The sequence below is a fragment of the Pseudoliparis swirei genome, chromosome 18, assembly GCF_029220125.1.
Source record: "Pseudoliparis swirei isolate HS2019 ecotype Mariana Trench chromosome 18, NWPU_hadal_v1, whole genome shotgun sequence".
Taxonomy (NCBI): domain Eukaryota; kingdom Metazoa; phylum Chordata; class Actinopteri; order Perciformes; family Liparidae; genus Pseudoliparis; species Pseudoliparis swirei.
Window position 1 is genome coordinate 16,511,597 of NC_079405.1, and position 19,857 is coordinate 16,531,453.

At 40.6% G+C, this 19,857-nt stretch overlaps 1 protein-coding gene across 1 annotated transcript; it reads right to left on the bottom strand.

The window, feature by feature from the left end:
* Positions 1 to 40: 40 nt before the first annotated feature.
* On the bottom strand, positions 41 to 18,620 carry erbb3a (erb-b2 receptor tyrosine kinase 3a). Its single transcript, XM_056437936.1, has 29 exons — positions 18,303 to 18,620; positions 11,268 to 11,425; positions 10,703 to 10,889; positions 10,267 to 10,392; positions 10,082 to 10,147; positions 9,789 to 9,907; positions 9,379 to 9,520; positions 9,094 to 9,207; positions 8,223 to 8,343; positions 8,004 to 8,077; positions 7,827 to 7,917; positions 7,643 to 7,660; positions 6,612 to 6,829; positions 6,393 to 6,525; positions 6,140 to 6,233; positions 5,806 to 5,960; positions 5,671 to 5,724; positions 5,436 to 5,577; positions 5,234 to 5,353; positions 5,044 to 5,142; positions 4,346 to 4,531; positions 4,079 to 4,234; positions 3,846 to 3,921; positions 3,564 to 3,710; positions 2,782 to 2,879; positions 2,451 to 2,645; positions 2,281 to 2,349; positions 1,879 to 2,140; positions 41 to 1,694 (listed from the first exon to the last, which is right to left on the bottom strand). Exons 1-29 carry the CDS (start codon positions 18,388 to 18,390, stop codon positions 880 to 882), a joined length of 4,323 nt encoding a protein of 1,440 aa, XP_056293911.1. The 5' UTR covers positions 18,391 to 18,620; the 3' UTR covers positions 41 to 879.
* Positions 18,621 to 19,857: the final 1,237 nt, after the last annotated feature.

Sequence of the window (19,857 nt, forward strand, 5' to 3'; positions counted from 1 at the left end):
AAAGGAATCACCCACAAGTGCTCAGAAAAAACTCATGATGACAAGTACAAAATAGCAGTTTCGGCAAATTTATGAAATGCTATTATACATATATTCTAATTATCTCGTTCATATATATATATTTTTTACAGGTTTTATTATCCTATGAAAGTATTTGTGTGAAACACGAAACTACTGATTTCATTGGCCTTTTGATGAAGGCCATGCATGAGATGGAAAGACATTTATTGATCCCAAGAGGTGGAATGTAGAGGCCAGTGCAGAAACTCAGCCAATGGCCCAAGTGGGAGTGTTAACCCCTTCACCGAATGTAATTGACAACACGATGAGATTTATCTTTGTCAAATTACTGTTGAGAAAGTCCAGAAATATATTTTACATTCAATATGAGACTTGACTGAAAAATATAAACCGCATTTCACACAATGCACACATTATCATATTACATAAGTTCAAATAAAACGTTTTGGCTTCAGAATAGTTATTCAAAATATTTTAATAAGTAAAAAACGTATTTCATCATTAAAAGAGGTCTCATAATATAAAACATTTAAAACTCTAAACAAACAAATTTGTTCATTTTTGTTTGTTCATTTTTGTTCAACTTTGTTCATTTAAAAATGTAAACAGAAAAATATAGCTTGTATTCTGTTCATGTTATTTTTTACAGTGCTTTTATTTTTGGAAACGCCCCAAATCATGGGCCAGAATACAAGAAATAAAATCAGCCTGTAACCGGCCTGTTGAAAAGTCAAGCATGTCATTTATATTGTATTGTACCATAGGCTACATTATTGACATGACTTTAGATTGTAGTACCTGTTTCGGGTCCTTCATGATAATGTCTCAGAGGGAAGTTCATGAGATTTTAATTGTTCTTCATGTCGGCACTGCGTTGGGTTTCAGAAACATCCTGCTGTGCCAGTAGTCTGGATTGTCAAAAGATCTGTCGCCAGCTGCAGGTTCCCCAACCCCAACTCCAGCTCGCACTTTTACCAAGGGTTCAAACCCAGATCGATGTGCCTCCGTGTCCCCTACTGCTCCATCCCCTTTTCTCTGCAGGTTGTGGTACACCACCGCATCTCCAGGCCGCATGGCAACAAAGGAGTCCATGTCTTCATACTCATACGCCTCGTCTTCGTCTTCGTCCTCGTCCTCATCCCTTCCCTCGACCTTCAGCTCCTTCCTGTCTTGAAGAGCTTGACGCAGCTTCGGCTGTCTGTTTGTGTAATGATAGTCACTGTCTTCCACATATTCAACTTCCTCTTCTTTTTCCTTTTCTTTCTCCTCTTCCTCTTTCCGCTCCTCCTCAACCTCTCTGCCCGTCTCTGTCGAAGGAGGAGTGTCAGGGCTTTCGTCTTTTTCATTACCTCTGATGTCCATGTATTCATATTCAACTCCATTAGATCCCAGCTGCTCTGAATCGGAGTTGTGATTGCTTTTTGTGTGACCTCCCCTGACCCACACGGACGATGTGGTGTCACCTGAGCACGCCGTCGCTTGTGACGAAACAGAAGAGGTTCGCTTCTTTTTCGGCTTCAGCCAGTGGCTGCTGTGCCTGGGCGAGACAGCTGTTACACATGCCTGCTTGTTCATATACTCATATTCTTCTTCATCCGGGTCATCCAGGAGGCCTGAGGAATGAGACTTGCTCATCCTGCCATGACCGCCTCGAGATGAAAAAAGTAGGGTATCTGAAAAAACAAAAAGTGAATAAAATGAGATTTGCAGTATAGTAATGTGTGAGGAGCTCTGAAGAAAATACTATTGACCCAGAAATGTTGAATTCATTCCTAAAAGGTTGGTTGTGACCCATTTCGGAGGAAAGATGATTGACAATATAATTTCAATATGCTTCAAATATGATGATGCTATCACCTCTCTCTGGGCTTTCTCCAGGAAGCACATATCCATTTTGGTCCTCTTCCTCCATCTCTGGTGATGGAGTCTCTGGTGGCCCGCCAGATAAGCTGTCCCTCTGTGACATGTAAGCACTGTCCTCACGTTGACGTCGCCTCTTCAGGCTACCTGTCAGAGAAAAGTCCTCACTCATCTCCAGCTCCACTGCTGTACCGCAGCCCTCCGAGCTCTCAGACACAGTGCGTGCTGAATTTAGCCGAGAGCGTGACTGCCACGTGGCCTACACAAGAAAACACAGACACACCGGCATTAGTAAAAGGGCAAAAATAGGAATGTGCAGTAGAATGATGTTGATAATATATTAAAAGAGTTTCACTTAATTATGCTCAGTTATATGAAACACAATTCCGTTTTAGCTACCTGTCCTGGGTTGTCAACACCTGGGGTCATAGGCAGGTAACCCACCACGTTCGATGTAGAAATAATCACCTTAAAAAGACGGGAGGGAGATTTAGATCCAGGAGGTGAGAGAAAAGACATTTCCACATATAAAACTGGTCATGAAATTGACAGGAAGAGGCATCTCTTACTCTGTGAGTGTCCATCCTGGAGAGGCGACTGAGGCTCCTGGCTTGAGACAAGTAGTGAGGGGCTCGAGTCATCCCATCTAGCACCCCCTCCTCCCCTTGGCCCTCCAGATCAATGTTTAGATCATCCAGGTCGTCCAGGTCTGCACTCCGCTGGGCGAGTTCATCCGGGGCTGAGTCCTGTTGGTTGCAGTCCTCCTGGTGGACAAAGGTAAGACATACATTAGTGTACTGCATGTATGTTTTTACTACAGTCCCACAATGAACAGAACTATTCAGCCCACAGAAAACACAAGCGCTGGACTGAGGGGTTGCAATACTGATAAACACTTACTTTGATCACCAGGTAGCGAGGTGGGTCTCTGGCCATTCGAGTAAATTCATTTGCCAGCTCTTTGAATGTTGGACGGACATTCTCATCAATCATCCAACCTTGAAATAAAAAATAAAAGCCAAAGTTTGCCACTCATTTCTATGGAACCAATGCACTATAATCAGCATCTGAAACTAATGAAATAAAACATAAACACAACTTAGAGTCTTGAGCCATGGTAGCAGCTCTGTAAGGTACTTGTATAGCGAAGCTCTGAGCTAAATGATAAAGTAGACATGTAAACAGACTGACAATGCTAAGCAGCAGGTATTCCTATTTTAGCATACCCACTATCTCAGTTGCGGCTTGTAAGCTTGCTCACATTTTCTAGATCGATCTAAACACAAAGTCAGAAGTGAAAGTCATTAGTTTAGCAGCTATTTATGGCATGAACAGTATTGGACACATTCAATTAAGATCTGATGATGGTGGTACTTGAAAAGAAAGAGGATCACTGAGGATTTTACATGTCACCCACAGTCCACTGAATGACTAAATTTACTAAAAGTCAAAATGGACATCATGGTGAAAAAATAGGAAATGTCAGGAAAACACCAAAGTAATTATAGGGTTCCATCCTCTGGAGCCCATGACTACAACATGTCATGGCAAACTGAATCCATCCAATAGATGTTGAGGTATTTCAGTCTGATTCATCTGCTATCATGGCTCAAGCAAATATTACTGCATTCACTTTGTGGGTCGGACCGGATGTAAGAGAAGTGCAGAAGACAAGCACTCACACTTGACCATGACCATGTAGACATCAATGGTGCAAATTTGAGGCTGGGACAGACGCTCGCCCTTTTCTAATAAATCAGGAACGTCCTGTGGACGCATTGTAGTGTACGGCTCTGCCCCATTGGACATCATCTCCCAAACTGTCACACCTAAATAAAAGGGACAAATATAATGTGGCATAAAACAGCACGACTAGTACAGCTGGTACATCCACACCTCCCCATGTGTTTATATTAACAACAATATTACCCCAACTGTGATTTGTAAGATGGTTTAAAACTCACCGTAACTCCAGACATCGCTCTGATGTGTGTATCTGCGAAACAAGATGCTCTCTAAGGCCATCCATTTGATCGGTGTCTACAGATATAAACAGAGAATGTCTTCATGAATTACGTCATTTGAAAACAACACAACAAGTGTTCAGTGAATGTACGCAACATGATGTCAAAAGCTCTGTTCATGAACTTTGATCATTTTACTGAGTATTGCATCTTTTCTCAAACGAGCTACGGACCTTGACCTCATTGTAAAAGTACTTCTTGTCATCAGGGTAAAGTAGGTCTGCAATGCCGTAATCGGAGATCTGTGCTGTGTAATTATTCTTCAGGAGCACATTTCTCGCGGCCAGGTTTCTGTGGACCATCCTTTTCTCCTCCAGGTAATACATCCCCTGAAGAGAAAGAACAACTATGCCTTTAAGGGCTTGTAATATCAGTGGAATAGACCAATTAGTGTTATTCCACAGCCTACATAGACAAACAATAAAAGGTTGGTCCTTTACCTTTGCAATTTGAACACACCAGTTGAGCAGCCTTTGTGGGCTGAGTTTGTTTTTGCAGTTCCTGATGTGCTCCAGCAGGGAGCCCTGACCGCTGAGCTGGGAGACGATCTGCAGGCTGGCACCAGGACAGATACCCAGTGTCCTGACTACGTTAATGTGGTCCATGCTTCCAATGGCCATCATGTGCTGCAGTGAGCATAAAGTAAAATCATGACCGATTAAAATTCAGGTTTTAGAGAAATACTTAAATCATGTCAGCATCAAACATTCACTTCTTGAAGGCTGTGAAAAGTTTGAAGATTTTACTTCTTCAAGGAGGCTTTGATTCAAGAGAGAAAGGGAAGATCATCATAATGCCCATATACATCTCTCACATTTATCAAGTTCCTGCAACATATTAGACGTCTCTCTATGTTCAATATATTGTAAATAAATAATCCTCATATTGCCAATAAATGCTGTTGCGGAGAGAATTAGTTGACTTCACATACAGATCATTTGAACAGCAGTGATTCGAGAAGTTTCCTGAAATAAATCACAGAATTATCATTCCGTTTTTTTGCGACTGGTAACTTCTATAAACCCAAGATGACTCCTCAAAGTTGCAAGCTATAAACCTTTCAGATTCACCCTTCACACCTCCTTCAGTGAGTATTTGGTACACAAAATATATTTTCTTTTCAGTCATGTTTTCTTACATCTGTCAGCTCATAGAAGGTCTGCCGTTTGTTGCGATCATGAATCGTCTTTATGGCCACAGGAAGCTTCACTGTATCACCCTCAGGGATCCAAATGCCCTGTGGTAAGAAATAGATAGAGATTGATAATAAATCAAAATCAAATGTGCAAGAAGAGGATGGAATAGACAACTGCCACAATCAACATTACCTTATGGACTGATCCAAAGACTCCGTTACCCAGTAGCTTGATCTGACGGAGCTCAGTGGTCTTCAGGATCCGAGCATGGACTTTAGACCCTTTCTCTCCAGGATCCAGAGGTTCAAAACTCTGAGAGACCCACAGATCATATGTTCAAACATACTTGAACTGAAGCACAACGACATCGTAAAGACCTCAGACCCGGACTGACCTCTCCGCTCTCCATGTATCTCCTCATGGCTCGCTTGCGACGGATGGCAAGACCTCGTCGATACAGAACAGTTAGCATGAAAACAGACAACAAAACAAAGAGAAGGGCAATCACTCCCAGGACGATGGCTGTGGTCGCTTGTCTGATGACAGATGAGAAGGAAGAAGAGATGTCAATTGACCTGTTAGTAAATCAAAATGTCTAAGTTACATAAAACACGTCAGGCTCAACTTACCCAGAAAGGTACGGGGAAGACCCCTCACAGTCTCCAATTCCTGGGCCGTAGCACCTATAAACACCAGAAAGAGGTGAGCTTCAATCAAACGCAAATATATTAATTCACACATAAACAACTCTACTCCAATCTCACCCTTGGGTGCAGTTGATGTGGCATGGTTCACAGCTGCCCTGCTTGTTGGGGTATTTAAAGATCACTTCCTCTCCTCCCATCACGCCGTCAGGACACAAGGAGACACAGTGTGGACCGTCCTGCAGGCTGGCGCATGCAACACACTGATCCGCCCCCTGAAAAGATGTAGGGACAATTAAGTTGACGAACGAAAGCGAAGTGGCAATCTGGAGTATGAATCTGTCACTAGGTGGCAGCAACCAATCCAAAGTAACTACAACACTAATCTTAAGATTAGAGAACTTGTTTGGTGAATATCACTGTTGTTTGTCTCACTAAAGTGAGAGAATCATACCGGGCCTGTGCAGGTCTGCTTCCCCTCCTGGACCTTACACTCAGGATGGCATGGCTTACACTCCCCTGATTGAGTAGCAAACTCTCGCCTCTTCCTGCAGTCAGAGCAAAAAGTTAATCACTTTCAGAATCTTTCAACAGACTCCAGATAAGATTGAAACCCTTAGGACAGCAACGCCATAGCAAACATTACTCATATGAAGACAAACACTGTGAATTATACCATATCAAATTTTTTGTTTGTTAAGACTCACCCAGTTAAGAACATGCAATCTGGCACGCACGTTCCTACTCTGCTGTACTTCTTACAGGACAGACACTGGTTTGGCCCCGGGCCCCAGCAGCCATCAGAGGAGCACAGGGGGTCACACACATGGCCCTCACGAACTGCAAACACAACAGAACAAAACATTACTGTATCATCATAAACACTGAACACTTGAGCTGGTTAAGAATGATCCTCCCTCACTCACCACACTGATCTCTTGGTCTGTTTTCCTTGACGTCGATGTGCTTGTGGCGTCGCTGTTGGCGAGAGCCGCTGGTCAGGATACGCGTCCAGTTGACGGTGTCATGGTAGCAGAGCTCCTGGTTTCCTGTGACGTAGACGCCTCCATCGTTTATTTTTCGCAGCGAGCGTAGCCCCAGCGAGGTCAACGAGCGGATCTTCATCACCAGAAGAGAGTAGCCCCTGAAATAGAAGGTAGAGAATAAATGCAGTGTAAGAAACAAGTCGACAATGTTCTGATTGTGTTTAAAATACTGAAGAAGCAAATCATTGCCTCATAATGTTATGCACAACTGAGTATTTAAACCGTTTCAGAAATTGTGAGGTTGGAAGTTTTTTAACAGGGTTCCCAGTTACTCAAAATCATATCAATGACGGGACATGAACTGACCGCACACAGGTCTGGTTTTATTCCGGCTCGTTACTTAATCTTTTTAGTGAATTTCACTAATCCAATTTGAGAATTTCTTTTTTTTTCTACTTGATTGCATGTCTTAATTTGGAACCATAAAAAACAATAGTCCCTCTATAATTATGTCTTTGAAATTGCAGAACTTGTAATAGAAAATAGAAAGAGAAATACAAACCACATATAATCGAGTAAATGTGTTTCAATGTAAAAAAATGTAAAGCTATAAAACAAGCAACATGGTATTTACATTCAACATTACTTGAGAAGTCAGAAGTGATCCCACTTTTCCATGAGGAGTTCAGTTGCTTATACGGTTCAAATTATTTCTTTGCTTCCATAAAATAAGAAATCACATTCCAAAATATTGCACCCAAATAGCCGATCAGTTTTAATCAGAAAGAGCATGCAAGTAAGCCTTGTAAATTAATGAAGGAGTTGCACCCACCACCATCTCAATCACACAATCCCAGTACCAAAGAAAAATATAGCATAATAATATCTAAACCAAGAATAATGATTTTAAACCGAGATGTTGTGCATGAAGAGGCGGATAGAGGTGGATATATGTTCAATATCTACTGTACCTTCCAGAGGTCACTCCTCTACATGGGGTAAAAACAAGGTATAACAAGGGAACAAAAAAATACAAGACAATGAGATTCATGTCAGTGATGCTTAGTCTGCAATACAGTGAAAGATACAACAACACAGTTATAACAGGACCTTCGTCAACAAGAGAAACACAAACAATGTTCGAACAAAGCTCACGTGTAAAGTTTTCTGCCGAGAATTGTTTGGAGGTTGGAGAAGACTGACAGGTCAGACAGGTTTTCAGGCCACGACTGGATGCTGAGGATGTCTGAAAATAAAGACATTGTAATTACAGAGAACTTACCAGACTGCAAACACTGTGAGGCCAAAAGTACACTGAGCATTTAAACACACCCGTAATCTCCCGAACAGTGTTGAAGATTTTTAGTTTCTCTGGATCAAGGGCTGGTACATTGTTGTAATCATCACTTTGAAAAGAGAAAACAAAAGATACAAAAATATAGATCTGTTAAAAAAACAACATCCAGAAAGCACAAAGGGAAATATTTATTAACCTACTATATACTGCACATAATGAACTAATGAATTAATGGCAACTGTGTATGAATTTACCCTTTGATCCCAGTCACCAGGAAATGCAGACTGCCCTTGATCTTCGTGCAGTTTACAAAACTGTCGATGTTGAGAGCATCTACTGTCTGTCTAGTGGTCCCTTCTTTTGTGCCTTGGCAAGCTGGGAGGGAGATGAAGAACAGGAAGAAGAGGAAGAACATATACATTCAGTTAGAGTCAACCAGTATGGTGCTGGAAAGAGTACATTTACTCAGCACGGTGGCTCAGTGGTTAGCACTGTCGCCTCACAGCAAGAAGGCCCTGGGTTCGAATCCAGGTCGTCCTGGTCGTTCCAGGTCCGTTCTGTGTGGAGTCTGCATGTTCTCCTCGTGCCTGCGTGGGTTTACTCCGGGTACTCCGGTTTCCCCCACCATCAAGACATGCACCGCAGCCTCGTATGGATGTGAATGAATGTTGGTGGTGGTCGGAGGGGCCGTAGGCGCTGATTGGCTGCCACGCCTCCATCAGTCTGCCCCAGGGCAGCTGTGACTACTGATGTAGCTTACCACCACCGGGATGACTGTGTGTGTATGACTACTGGACTCTGCACTCTGTAAGCGACTTCGGGTATTTAGAGAAGCGCTATATAAAATTGAAGGTTATTATTTCTCAAATGTCATCAGTTTCATTTTATGCTACTTTATTCTACTCCTTCTTCACATTTTATCGGGACATTTGAATTTAAACACATTTATGTGACAGCAGATTCATATTTATAATACAAAAAATACAATCAACAAATAACCTCATTTCTTGTTGTGATTTAGATACCCAACAGCACAGAAAAGTAATTACTATCGGTTCCATCTTGACCAGCTATACAGTACATGCTGCTGACACACAAGTGTCTTCTTTATTAAATGGAATATACCTTTAGGACAGAGGCCTCCACAAGGTTCACATCTCTTCACTCCGTTTTTCTCCACCTCCATTTTATCAGATGGACAATTGCTTACACAGGAGCTTCCGTCCACCACAAAGTTAGCTTTAAAAAAGAAACAAAACAATTATACTGCTGCTTCATGAAAAGCCTGGAATGCTAAACAAAGTATTGTACAATCATTAAAAAAGAATGCATTGATGCTATAAGGAGAACAGCAACTGTTTATAAACTGTGAGTCTGTGTGAACATAAAAGGCATCATGTGTCAACTCACAAGGGCACTGGGCCACACAAATGGAGCCATACTGGTATTTGGCATTGGGATTGGGCTCCAGTTTGAATGTGTGCTTGTTGTAGATGAGTGTCTGGGGACACAGAGGCACGCAGGCGCCCGAGTTGTTGAAGTTCCTGCAAGCCTGAAAAGTGTCACATACACACAGCAGAGCTTATAGATATGTTGTGTTTGTTTATATTTATGATACACCTTTTTCACAGCAGACATTTTGACCCGTCATAGGAGGAAGAGCACAACATGATGGGTCTGTTCTTCTCAAATGTCTCAGTGCATTATTTCTTAATGGTATTCAGCAACCATTCATTTCATTTTATACACCTGTGCTTTCCCTGCTGTGACGTGGAAAGATGTCGTCTGTGTTAAAAGGACTATTGAAGCGGTACACTCACAAAGCAGTTAGTATCCAGGGGGCGAGTGCAGCCTCCGGCACACTCAATGTGACAACACTCGCTTGGGTTTCTACCAAAGCATCGGCTGTTACATTGAGGGGCGCACACCGTCTTTGTCACTGAAAGAGTTGAGAGGATGGTAACTTTATTTTAAAAAGCCAGCGCTTCATAGTTATTATAACCTCCATGCCAACCCATACAACATCCATACATGTGCAACTTTGTGAGAAAAAAACGACTTGGTTACTGCATTACAGAAGTGAGTTGATACATGGGAAGTAAATGTCACTCACAGATCTGGCACGTGTCATTTTCTGGACCCCAACATGGAAGTTCTTCACATGCTTCGTTACAGGGCTCTACAAGACACATGTATTATCAGAAGATGCATTTGTACATTTTAAAGCAGACTAAATCAAAAGTCTGACATTAAAATGGAAGGTAAGTGATGCTTGTGTTCTTAATTTTTTCCACTCACTTTCAGGCCCATTGTCCTCGATCATGATATGAGCTGTTCCATCCTTCATGATGTCCAGCCAGTTTATCTGCGGTGCGTAGCTCAGGTACTTATTCTGGATGATCTTGACTCCTCCCTCCAGTATCTCTGTGAGCAGCACACAGGCATTTAAATAGGGAAATTAGAAAAGCAAGCCTGAACGGGCCCATGATTCATCCTTTACTACTGCTTAAACAAACTCAGTATGATGTGCTCCAGCTTATATTACATTGGCAGTTGAGACATTCCAGGAACTTCACATCACTGCGAATGCACACACCGCGGCTCGCCGGCGACCGGTACACTGTGAGGGTGTGGCTGCATAGTGTGGGTGTGGGAGCTCCAACAGTAACCGAGTGTCACATCCTTATCCAGCCTCCTACACTTGAACACACTAACCGAGTGACTTCCTGTGTACCTGTGAGGCGTGTGAGACCCAGCTCTTGCAGGCCGTGCTGCCCCTCTTTCTGGTAGTTGACCATCACAGCCAAAGCGTACTGGTCATCAACCAGCGTGGTGCCTCTGATGACACGCAGGTGATCCAGAGGCAGCCGGCTGAACTCGTTGACAGCGAACAGGATGTAGCCTGTCACCTCCCTGATAGACTGCATGCAAATAATGAGAAGAGGAAATTAATGAAAATCCAGGCGTTCAGAATAAGGCTAATCAACTTTCCTTTGACTTTTTTTGTTGAAGTGATTAATATCAGTCACAACATGTACATGTGTTTTGCTTGTCTGGTCTTTCTGTGATTCACCGCCATGATTGATTTAGAAAAGGACATAATGAACTCATTGTGCATCTGAGATAGTAGACGGAGACAAAGATTTGGCTTGTGTTATGTTAATCCATATCTTTGTCTCGACTGGTTGCCATGCAGTTTTTCCTCAATGACACAGAAACAATAGCTCTGTGAAAGTAGTATATATGATCTTCTTTCACTATATATTTGATTTAATGACTCCATGTGTTCAAAGCCTCACCTGCAGGAAGGAGAAGTCTCTGGTGTGATCCATCATCGTAATCTCAAGGTTGCCCATCACAATCTCACAGCCACTGTACATCTCTACCATCAGGTTGTACTGGATCTCAGAGTTTCCCGTCGTGCTCAGACCGTTGTTGGTGCCGGAACAAATGACAACTGCCAAAGCAAAGAACAAACTCTTGTTCATGTCAAGATGTTTTGATCCCATTAAAATACCAAAAACAAAACCAAAATGAGTCGAGCCTTTACACAACTGTTGTCTTTATATCCAAAACCTCTTCTGGCTTAACCCTCCACAAACTATCCACAACTCATTCAGCTGATCCTACACACGGCTGTAAATATTCACAAACCACAAATATGTATTAATCCGCAACTAAAAATGTCTTCAAAAAATAAAAAAATGTGTAGCCTTTTTATATAAAGAGCCGAAGTGAACCCCCGAGTTCTGGGTTTTGTTAAAGCATGAAGAAAATCTCATTCAATATCCAATTGACATTTGTAGCCGAGGGTTTTTTCTTTCCCTGTGAAAGCTTTTATTTTTTGGGGGGAGTTTTTCCTGATCCGATGTGAGGTCCGGGGACAGGGATGTCGTATGTGTACAGATAGTTAAGCCCTTTGAGGCAAATTTGTAATTTATGATGTTGGGTTATACAAAATAAACTGAATTAAAATTGAATTGAATAACATAAAAATCCTTCACTCGTGTTGGCTCGCTTCATGTCTAGCTAAGAACAGTAGTCAGATTTGTTGTAAAAATATATACAAGAAACAGCTTTATCTGTAATTCTTTGCATGTTAGAGTCAGTATTGTCAGTCATCAGTAGTGTATTAGTTTATGCATGTTTTCCAGATGGGAAGTAAAGGTTATGTATCACAAAAAACGCAAAGAAAAAACGTTCACTGATGTTTTACGCAATTGTATCACAATCCAAATAAAAGTAGTCTGTTAACTAATTTATGAGGGAACACTGTATGCTTTATACCACCACAGTGCTCTCTGCTCACACAATATCAATGAATGTACTGTAACAGCGTGGAACAAGCTGAGGATTGTACCAAGGCATGTCGTTCTCTGAGACAAACATACCAGGCCTTGTTTATGGTCTGTGGGAGTTCAGCCATTAAGCGTCACTTGAAGGCTGCTTTGCTATTCAAATGTCAGACAGGAGAGATGCAGCAGAGAGAAAGGGAAGGGCAGAGAGGAGGGAGAATTAAACATGAGTGTTGTTCTTAATGTCATGTACTTTGACTAAAAATACAAACACATACTGGAGAATGTACACATTGTACAAGCGCAATATGCTTTTGCTCAAGGGTTGTTTTTCAATAGTGTCTCGTCTCCTCTGTTCATCTGAAAGAAACTCTTAAAGATTCAGCATACAATGTTTTTTGAATTTATGAAGACATTACTCGTTCCTAACGTTACTCTCAAATATATGGTCTTGCTTCTTACCCAGTTGATGATTTGGGTTTTTTTCGGCGAGATTTTGTGATGTGAAATTTAATTTAGTGCTCTCACAGCATTGGAAAATAAAAATGTGAAAAATTCAACAGCAAAAAAGATAAGTTTCTGTCCGTATATATGTTTTTTCTTGATAATAAAATACAATGTCAATAGTTTTACAACTGTGAATACAACTGTATAGTAACCGGATATCACTGGAAACAATGGTAATTTTATTTTGGTATTCGGGGGAACTGAAACCTCAATCTAAACAGAATCATGAACCATTCGACTGTTGACTTGTTGTTGATTTTGTTGTACTCATTGAGGATCTAAAGAATGTTTTGGTTGTACTCAGGTCACACACCTGATGAACGCTTGGCACTCACAAACACATTCCTTCTACTGACAACAGAGTCAAAATGGAGCCGAGTACAACAACATGATCATCAAGGGCATAAAAGGGCTTATGATTATTAACCTCACAAGGCAAAGCAGGGGAGTCCAAGCATAGTGTGTGTGTGTGTGTGCATGTGCGTGTGTGTGTGTGAGAGAGAGAGAGAGAGAAATAAAGAGACGCATGCACCTACATCCATAAAATCCTGATAAGATCACCTTATATCACCTTAATGTGTTTATGAGAATGTTGCGTAATTGTACTAAAGGGTAAATTCACTTCAATCACAAAAACATACATTGCATGAATTATTTTTTTATATCTATAAGTCCTTTAGTGAATGAAATTCAAGTTTTTTTCCCAAAAATAATGTCTTACTCTTATTAAAGTGGCATCTCTGGATTAGCAGGAATAATCAGCACATTGTTCCCGAGGACGACACATTGCATTTGATTTCTTTAAATGCAACAATGTAATTGTAACAATGCAAGCAGGAGGCTCAGAGTCAGATATTTCAATACGTTGTCCAGGGGTAGAGTCAGTGTGGCTAGTGGGAAGTGGAACATATGTTTTTGTGTAATTTGGGTGAACTGACCCTTTAAAGCGAATCCTCACTGTCTTCACCAAGATGAGTTCCTTGTAAGGACGAGTACGACTATGATGTCAGTTGGTTCTCTGGAGGGAGCTTTCTAAATTCTGATAACATAAGCCTGCAGGTGATCTGGATTTAAGAGGACTAAACATATATTACAGACCATATTTCAAACAGGGGTCATACAGTTAGAAAGATCTTAGCAATTACTCAGCAGAAAGGATCAAGTTGTATATTCTTTCCAAGTAAAATATAAATGGGAACAACAGGAAAACTGTTATTCTGACCTGGGAGCTTGACTGCATTATTCCAAAAGTCACACTAATATGTTCAATTCAGCTATTTTAATATACTGTATCATTTAGTTAATGGTGTCTTTACAGGTCAAGCCTTCTGGAGGTCTACATAAATACCAAAAGAAAACTTATCATTTTCAATTGCCTTTGTTATTCCTTCAATCATCTCCATCAGTGCACAGATAGTTGTTTTTCAATATTTTTTATCAAAATTAAATTAAATCCATTTAATTTAATTCAAGAAGGAACATGGAATTGATATTATCCTTATAAGGTTAACAAACAAATATGTTTTGTTATCAGGCACAACCATTTTGTTTGCCAGAGTAATTCCAACACCGACAACAATCATAATGATTGAAATGTTTCTTAAATGGTCTACGGTGGCATCAGAGGTGTAATGACATGGATTTGTAGCATTTATTTTGAATTATATAAGATCGATTAAAAATATGAAGATGATCATTGATATCAAACAAACCACTTGTTACTTGGACATGAATATTTGTAAAAATAAATGTCAATAAGTGTGGCACTGTCCTTAGTTATCCGACTAGGTTTGTCAATAAGAGGCCAGAGACCAAAACTAAACGTTGCATTCTCAAAGTTTGTTGTTTATTTGGGTTCTTTCCATTTTAATAGATCCATATTAAAGTCACTTCAAACAAAAAGTAATTTCTTCTTACATACATCCCAAAAAAAGAAGAAATTCAACTAAATCGTCAATGCTGGAACCCGGTGTTCTATAAATGCAACTCAACAATATTCTCTTTAATTTAGTAGAATTAATTTCAATTGTCAAAGTCTCCATAGTATCATCAATAACTGTGCTATCAATTATTTACATCAAAGTATTTCTGTAGATTAAATGCTCCACCACCTCCCTCCCCTTTATTCAATCTTTACTGAACATATCACGCCCTTTTCATTTGTTAAACGTCTCACTTATAGCAATAACTTGAAATGTATGTTTAAATGGTTTAACGTATTTTTTGTATGTTGAAAAATTTGAATAAAGGCTTTTGCTATTCAAATGTAAGATTATTAAACTGATACTTTGATATATAATCATTATGCAAATTTGCCTCAGGATCAATGTTACTTTCAAAACTAAAGAATTTATGTTCAATCAAATATTAAACACTTAGATTTAAAAACTTAAATCTTCATCTGTTATTATCTGTCAAGCAAAAAGTGGTTTGTAAAAAAAGTTTCGCAGAAATCTTTGCAGTTGCATTAAGTGTTTTTAGTAATTGACCCAAACAGGGACGATATCTCGGCTTCAGCTGTGACCATATCTCCTTTAATGAAACAGGACATTATCTTTAACATCAACCCTTTCTATACTCTTAGATGCTCCAATTGGCTTTATGTCTGGGTTATCACATCGAGTTGCAATATGCTTTCAGAAACTTTTGCCCATTAGAAGCTATTCAATTGAAATGCTGTCAGTTTATGAGCTGCTCAAGGGTGAAGCTCTTTATCAACTCCACCTTAAGCTATCAGTGGATGACTTGCTGCTGTTGACTCTCCTTCGTCTGAATGGCCTGTTGGGAAATACTCAAGAACATCTGCGCACGTACGTTCAAGAACCTTCCGCACGCCACAGTATGTACACTATGCATACAGCGCAAGCACAACCCCCTCTAGAAGGGGACAAACCGGTGTGTACACATGCAACACAGTGTGTTACAAAGCCATGCAGGCAATACACACGCTGTGGACGTAGAAGCTGGGAATCTCAACAGGCTGAGTGGGCTTTTTTCTGTCAAAGGAGGACTTTCAGTGTTGGCAGATGGATGATGGAGAAAAAGGGATTGGGGTGGAGGGTTCAGAGTTAAAACACACACACACATACATTAACACACACACATGCACGCAATGGCCCTATTGTTAAAGACTGTCTTGGTGCCAAGCCTCTTGCTGTCTGTCCTGACACTTCACTCTCTGTGTCTCCTCACTGTTCAGACACTGCATGTCTGCCTTCCTTCTTATTCCATTGCCAAGTATCATATACAGGACAGGAACTTTACGCTAAATGGGCTTATTGTCCTCGGCAGTAAAGTGTAACCCAACACATGACGAAAACACAACACGGGTCAAGTTTGTTTTTTTAAAGAAGAGAGAGAGAGAAAGAAAAGAGGGAGGAGGAGATAAACACGCTCAATAAAGCGGTTGAGACGATGACTGAGGTAAACAGAAACTTGGCACAGGATGGGCCAGAGATTACTGCATACCTCACAAATGAGCTAACACACACACACACACACACACACACACACACATACACTCACACACACAGACACCTGAGCACATTAACCATTTCGTTTTGTGGTTTCACTGCCAAATGAGAGTTTCTTAACTTCATGCTTTGGCAACAGGAGCGGCAGCATATTTGCTTTTTGACACATCGGTTGTTTTGATGTCACACCTGTAAAAGTAAAAGCAATTTAAAGAGGCACCACCGATTGTTGTCGTTGAAATGTTACTTGATCATGAGCCTCCCCTGAAACATCACACATTCAAACCATCAGACATGACATATGCATCATTTTGTAATGATGGTATTTTTAGAATAAAAAACCTATTTGAAAATGAAAGTGCTACAAGTTGGCTTGTGTGGTTTATTTACAACTTGACAATGTGTGTCTAATGTGTGTGTGCTTTCCAAAGCATGTTCACTTAATTTGACTAATCAAAACCTTGCTTTTTGCAGAAAAGTGCCGTGAGGATCTAAAATGACAACTGGCTTTGAATTTCAACATAAAAAGACACCACGAGTGCCCAAACATACACACAACTATATTACCATTGGTTATTTTATTCTGGTCTGGTTGGCCAATTAACCTCATATTACAACTGACATGTCGAGCCAAGGTTTGGAGTACACCTTTCTACGTCAACATATCAACATCATCACTGTCATAACTAGGTTACACAACACAATCCTGTTCAACAACTTGCCGGCTGCTGGGAGAAAATATACTTCTGAAATGTCTTCAGCTTATGGAAATGACTAACTCTGAACAAACAACTGTTTCCATCAATGTTTGCATCCATGCTCCTCTTCAATTGACGAATGTTTAATGACATATTAATTACACACCAAGTTAACTTATGTGTGTTGTGTACTTTGTTCTGGATTTCATAACACATACAGCATCCATTACTTTACAGAACCTAATACAAACAATCAAATCGTCCTTCTCATGTAATCATGTGACTGTATTTTGTGTTATACTGTTTTTACTTCAGTTGCCAGAGGCTTTGTCACATGAGCATCAACGGCCTAATCATCGATGATCTCATGTTCACATTGTTTTTCTCAAAATCAGAGCACCACTTAATTCACCTGCAGCCAGGTGTCTGCAACAAGAGCCTGAGGTCAAAGTTCAATGAGTCTCACTGGGATTCAAATCACAACACCTCTGTCTGCCTATAACACATCACGTGGATGCATTTATTGGAGAACTTTATTCAAGTGCAATCTTGGGGTATTTAAGGATTTCCATATTATCCTACTTTATACTTTATTTCAGAGGGAAGCATTACACTTTTTACTTAGCTACTTTCATTTGAGTCATTGTTACATTACTACGTTGCAGCGTCTCAATGGTGAGGTGTTGCTGCTTTGCATTCTGCTAAGTAAGCACTTTGACAATACTTAAAGCGGTAATTTTTTATTAATATTAATATTTTTACATTATTGTATTTTTACTTAACTACTAAATCATAATACCTACTAAAGGAGTTTTATACTTGTCAGAGAGCTTTTTCATCTACTTTTAAAGTTTTATCTTTTGGGCTGACTGGCTGTGAGTTCACAGGCGGTGTAAGGTTCAATTCAATTCAATTCAATTCATTTTATTTTGTATAGCCCATTATCACAAATTACCTATTTGCCTCAGTGGGCTTTACAATCTGTACACACAACCCTGTACCAGAACCTCACATCGGATTAGGAAGAACTCCCAAAGAAATAGAAAAAAACACTTTCACAGGAAGAAAAAAAAGGGAAGAAACCGGAGGTTGAGCTCCTCTGTCGCAAAGCCTTGAAACAATTGAGACAAACATGGTGAAGCTCACACAGAGTCGTGAGAGAGGTGCGGGTGACTCAGCAAACAAGTTGTACGTGTGCGGAACAGGTTCTCGTGAATGGCTAGTGAGGTAGGACAGGTGTTTTGTGAGCAGGCTAGAGAGCGACTCTTATCCAGGGTTTGAGATTAAAAAAATAATTATGCTGAACAGAGAAGTTGATTGTGTGTGTGTGTGTGTGCGTGTCTGTGAGTGTGTGAGCCCACCTCCTTGTGTCTGTGCGCTGCAGAGTTGGAGAGCACAGGGCAGCAGGACGCACAGCACCTGTTGCACCTTCCTCATGAGGGCAGTCATCCTCACTCAAATTTCCAAGCTGGTGACGTTTTAAACAAACATTGATCTCACATTTGACCGTTTCGCATCCAAATTCGTCCTCGGTTCTTTCAATCCATTTATAAACAGTCGTTGAGTTAATCCAAATGGTCTTTCTTATTCCTTCCCTTAGCTTTCTTCTCGTATTCAAATGAAGACGTCACTCCGACCTGTAGTGAAAACCTGTTTGTGTTTTCTCTGTGTGACATTTAACTGAGCTGTAACTTTACGAGCCGCCCGCTTCATCTCGTGTGAGAGGAATCACTACAGCTCAGTGATTGGAGCGCAGCGCGCAGCCAATCAGCGGCGAGACCGTCTGATCCTTTGGCACTGATTTATGTGGGCGGACCTGCATGCAGCCCCAGCGCTTACAACACATGAAAGAGACAGTGGCTCACCAGCTTCATTCTCTCACATCCAGGCAACTGAAGATACTTTGGGTCAGGAAACACATTGACGGATGCATTCAGAGGCAGATGTCAGTATGAAGTTTGTGGGAGCCATTTTGTAAAATGAAAATATGAATAATTGTTCAAGTGTTTAACCCTCCTGTTACCTTCGGGTCAATTTGACCCCATTCAATGTTTAACCCTCCTGTTACCTTAGGGTCAATTTGACCCCATTCAATGTTTAATGTCGGTGTTCTTTCGGGTCAATTTGATCCCAGGCTGTTTTTCACTGTGTCAAACATATAAGAAATATCAACTTTTTTATTTATTTAAAGGGCTATTTAGGTAGTCAACAAACAAACATAAAGTACCTCACACTTAAACTTGGAAAACAATATTTATTCTAATAATTTTCTGGAGGTTTTAATTGCCGGGGTCAAATTGACCCCAAGGGTAAAATATGTCAGTAAATATAAAGGTAACAGGAGGGTTAAACATTGAATGGGGTCAAATTGACCCTAAGGCAACAGGAGGGTTAAGCAAGGCCAAATATGGCATGTTACATAGACATGACAAACGTACAATTACCAACAAAATAGAATTTACTAAACAGAAATAACAAAACTGTCAGAAAATCTTCAAGAAAATGTGAGAGATGATCTAATAGTGAGGGGGAAACTATTGTGTTACGAGGCAAAGACAACCACAGCTTTCCCAACAATGTGATGATGGAGCATTTAGCCTAATGTTTGACAGTTAAGATGGGTGATGTGGACAGAGAGTCAGTGGTCACAATCAAACCAGGAACATTGTAATTACTCGGCACTTTGAGCTCAATGGAGAAGATCAGAACTGAGGCATGTATTATCATGTGCATGGTTTTTGGTACCAGCATCTGAAAGGAAGTCTATATTTTCTCATCCTACCTCAATGGGTCCTACCACACTTACCAGATAACTTGGAAAGGATCTGTGTCTGATCCTTGCCCACTGACTACTGGAAACCCTCAAGGCTCCATCATGGGTCCCCTCCTCTTCTCTCTGTACACTAATTCTCTCGG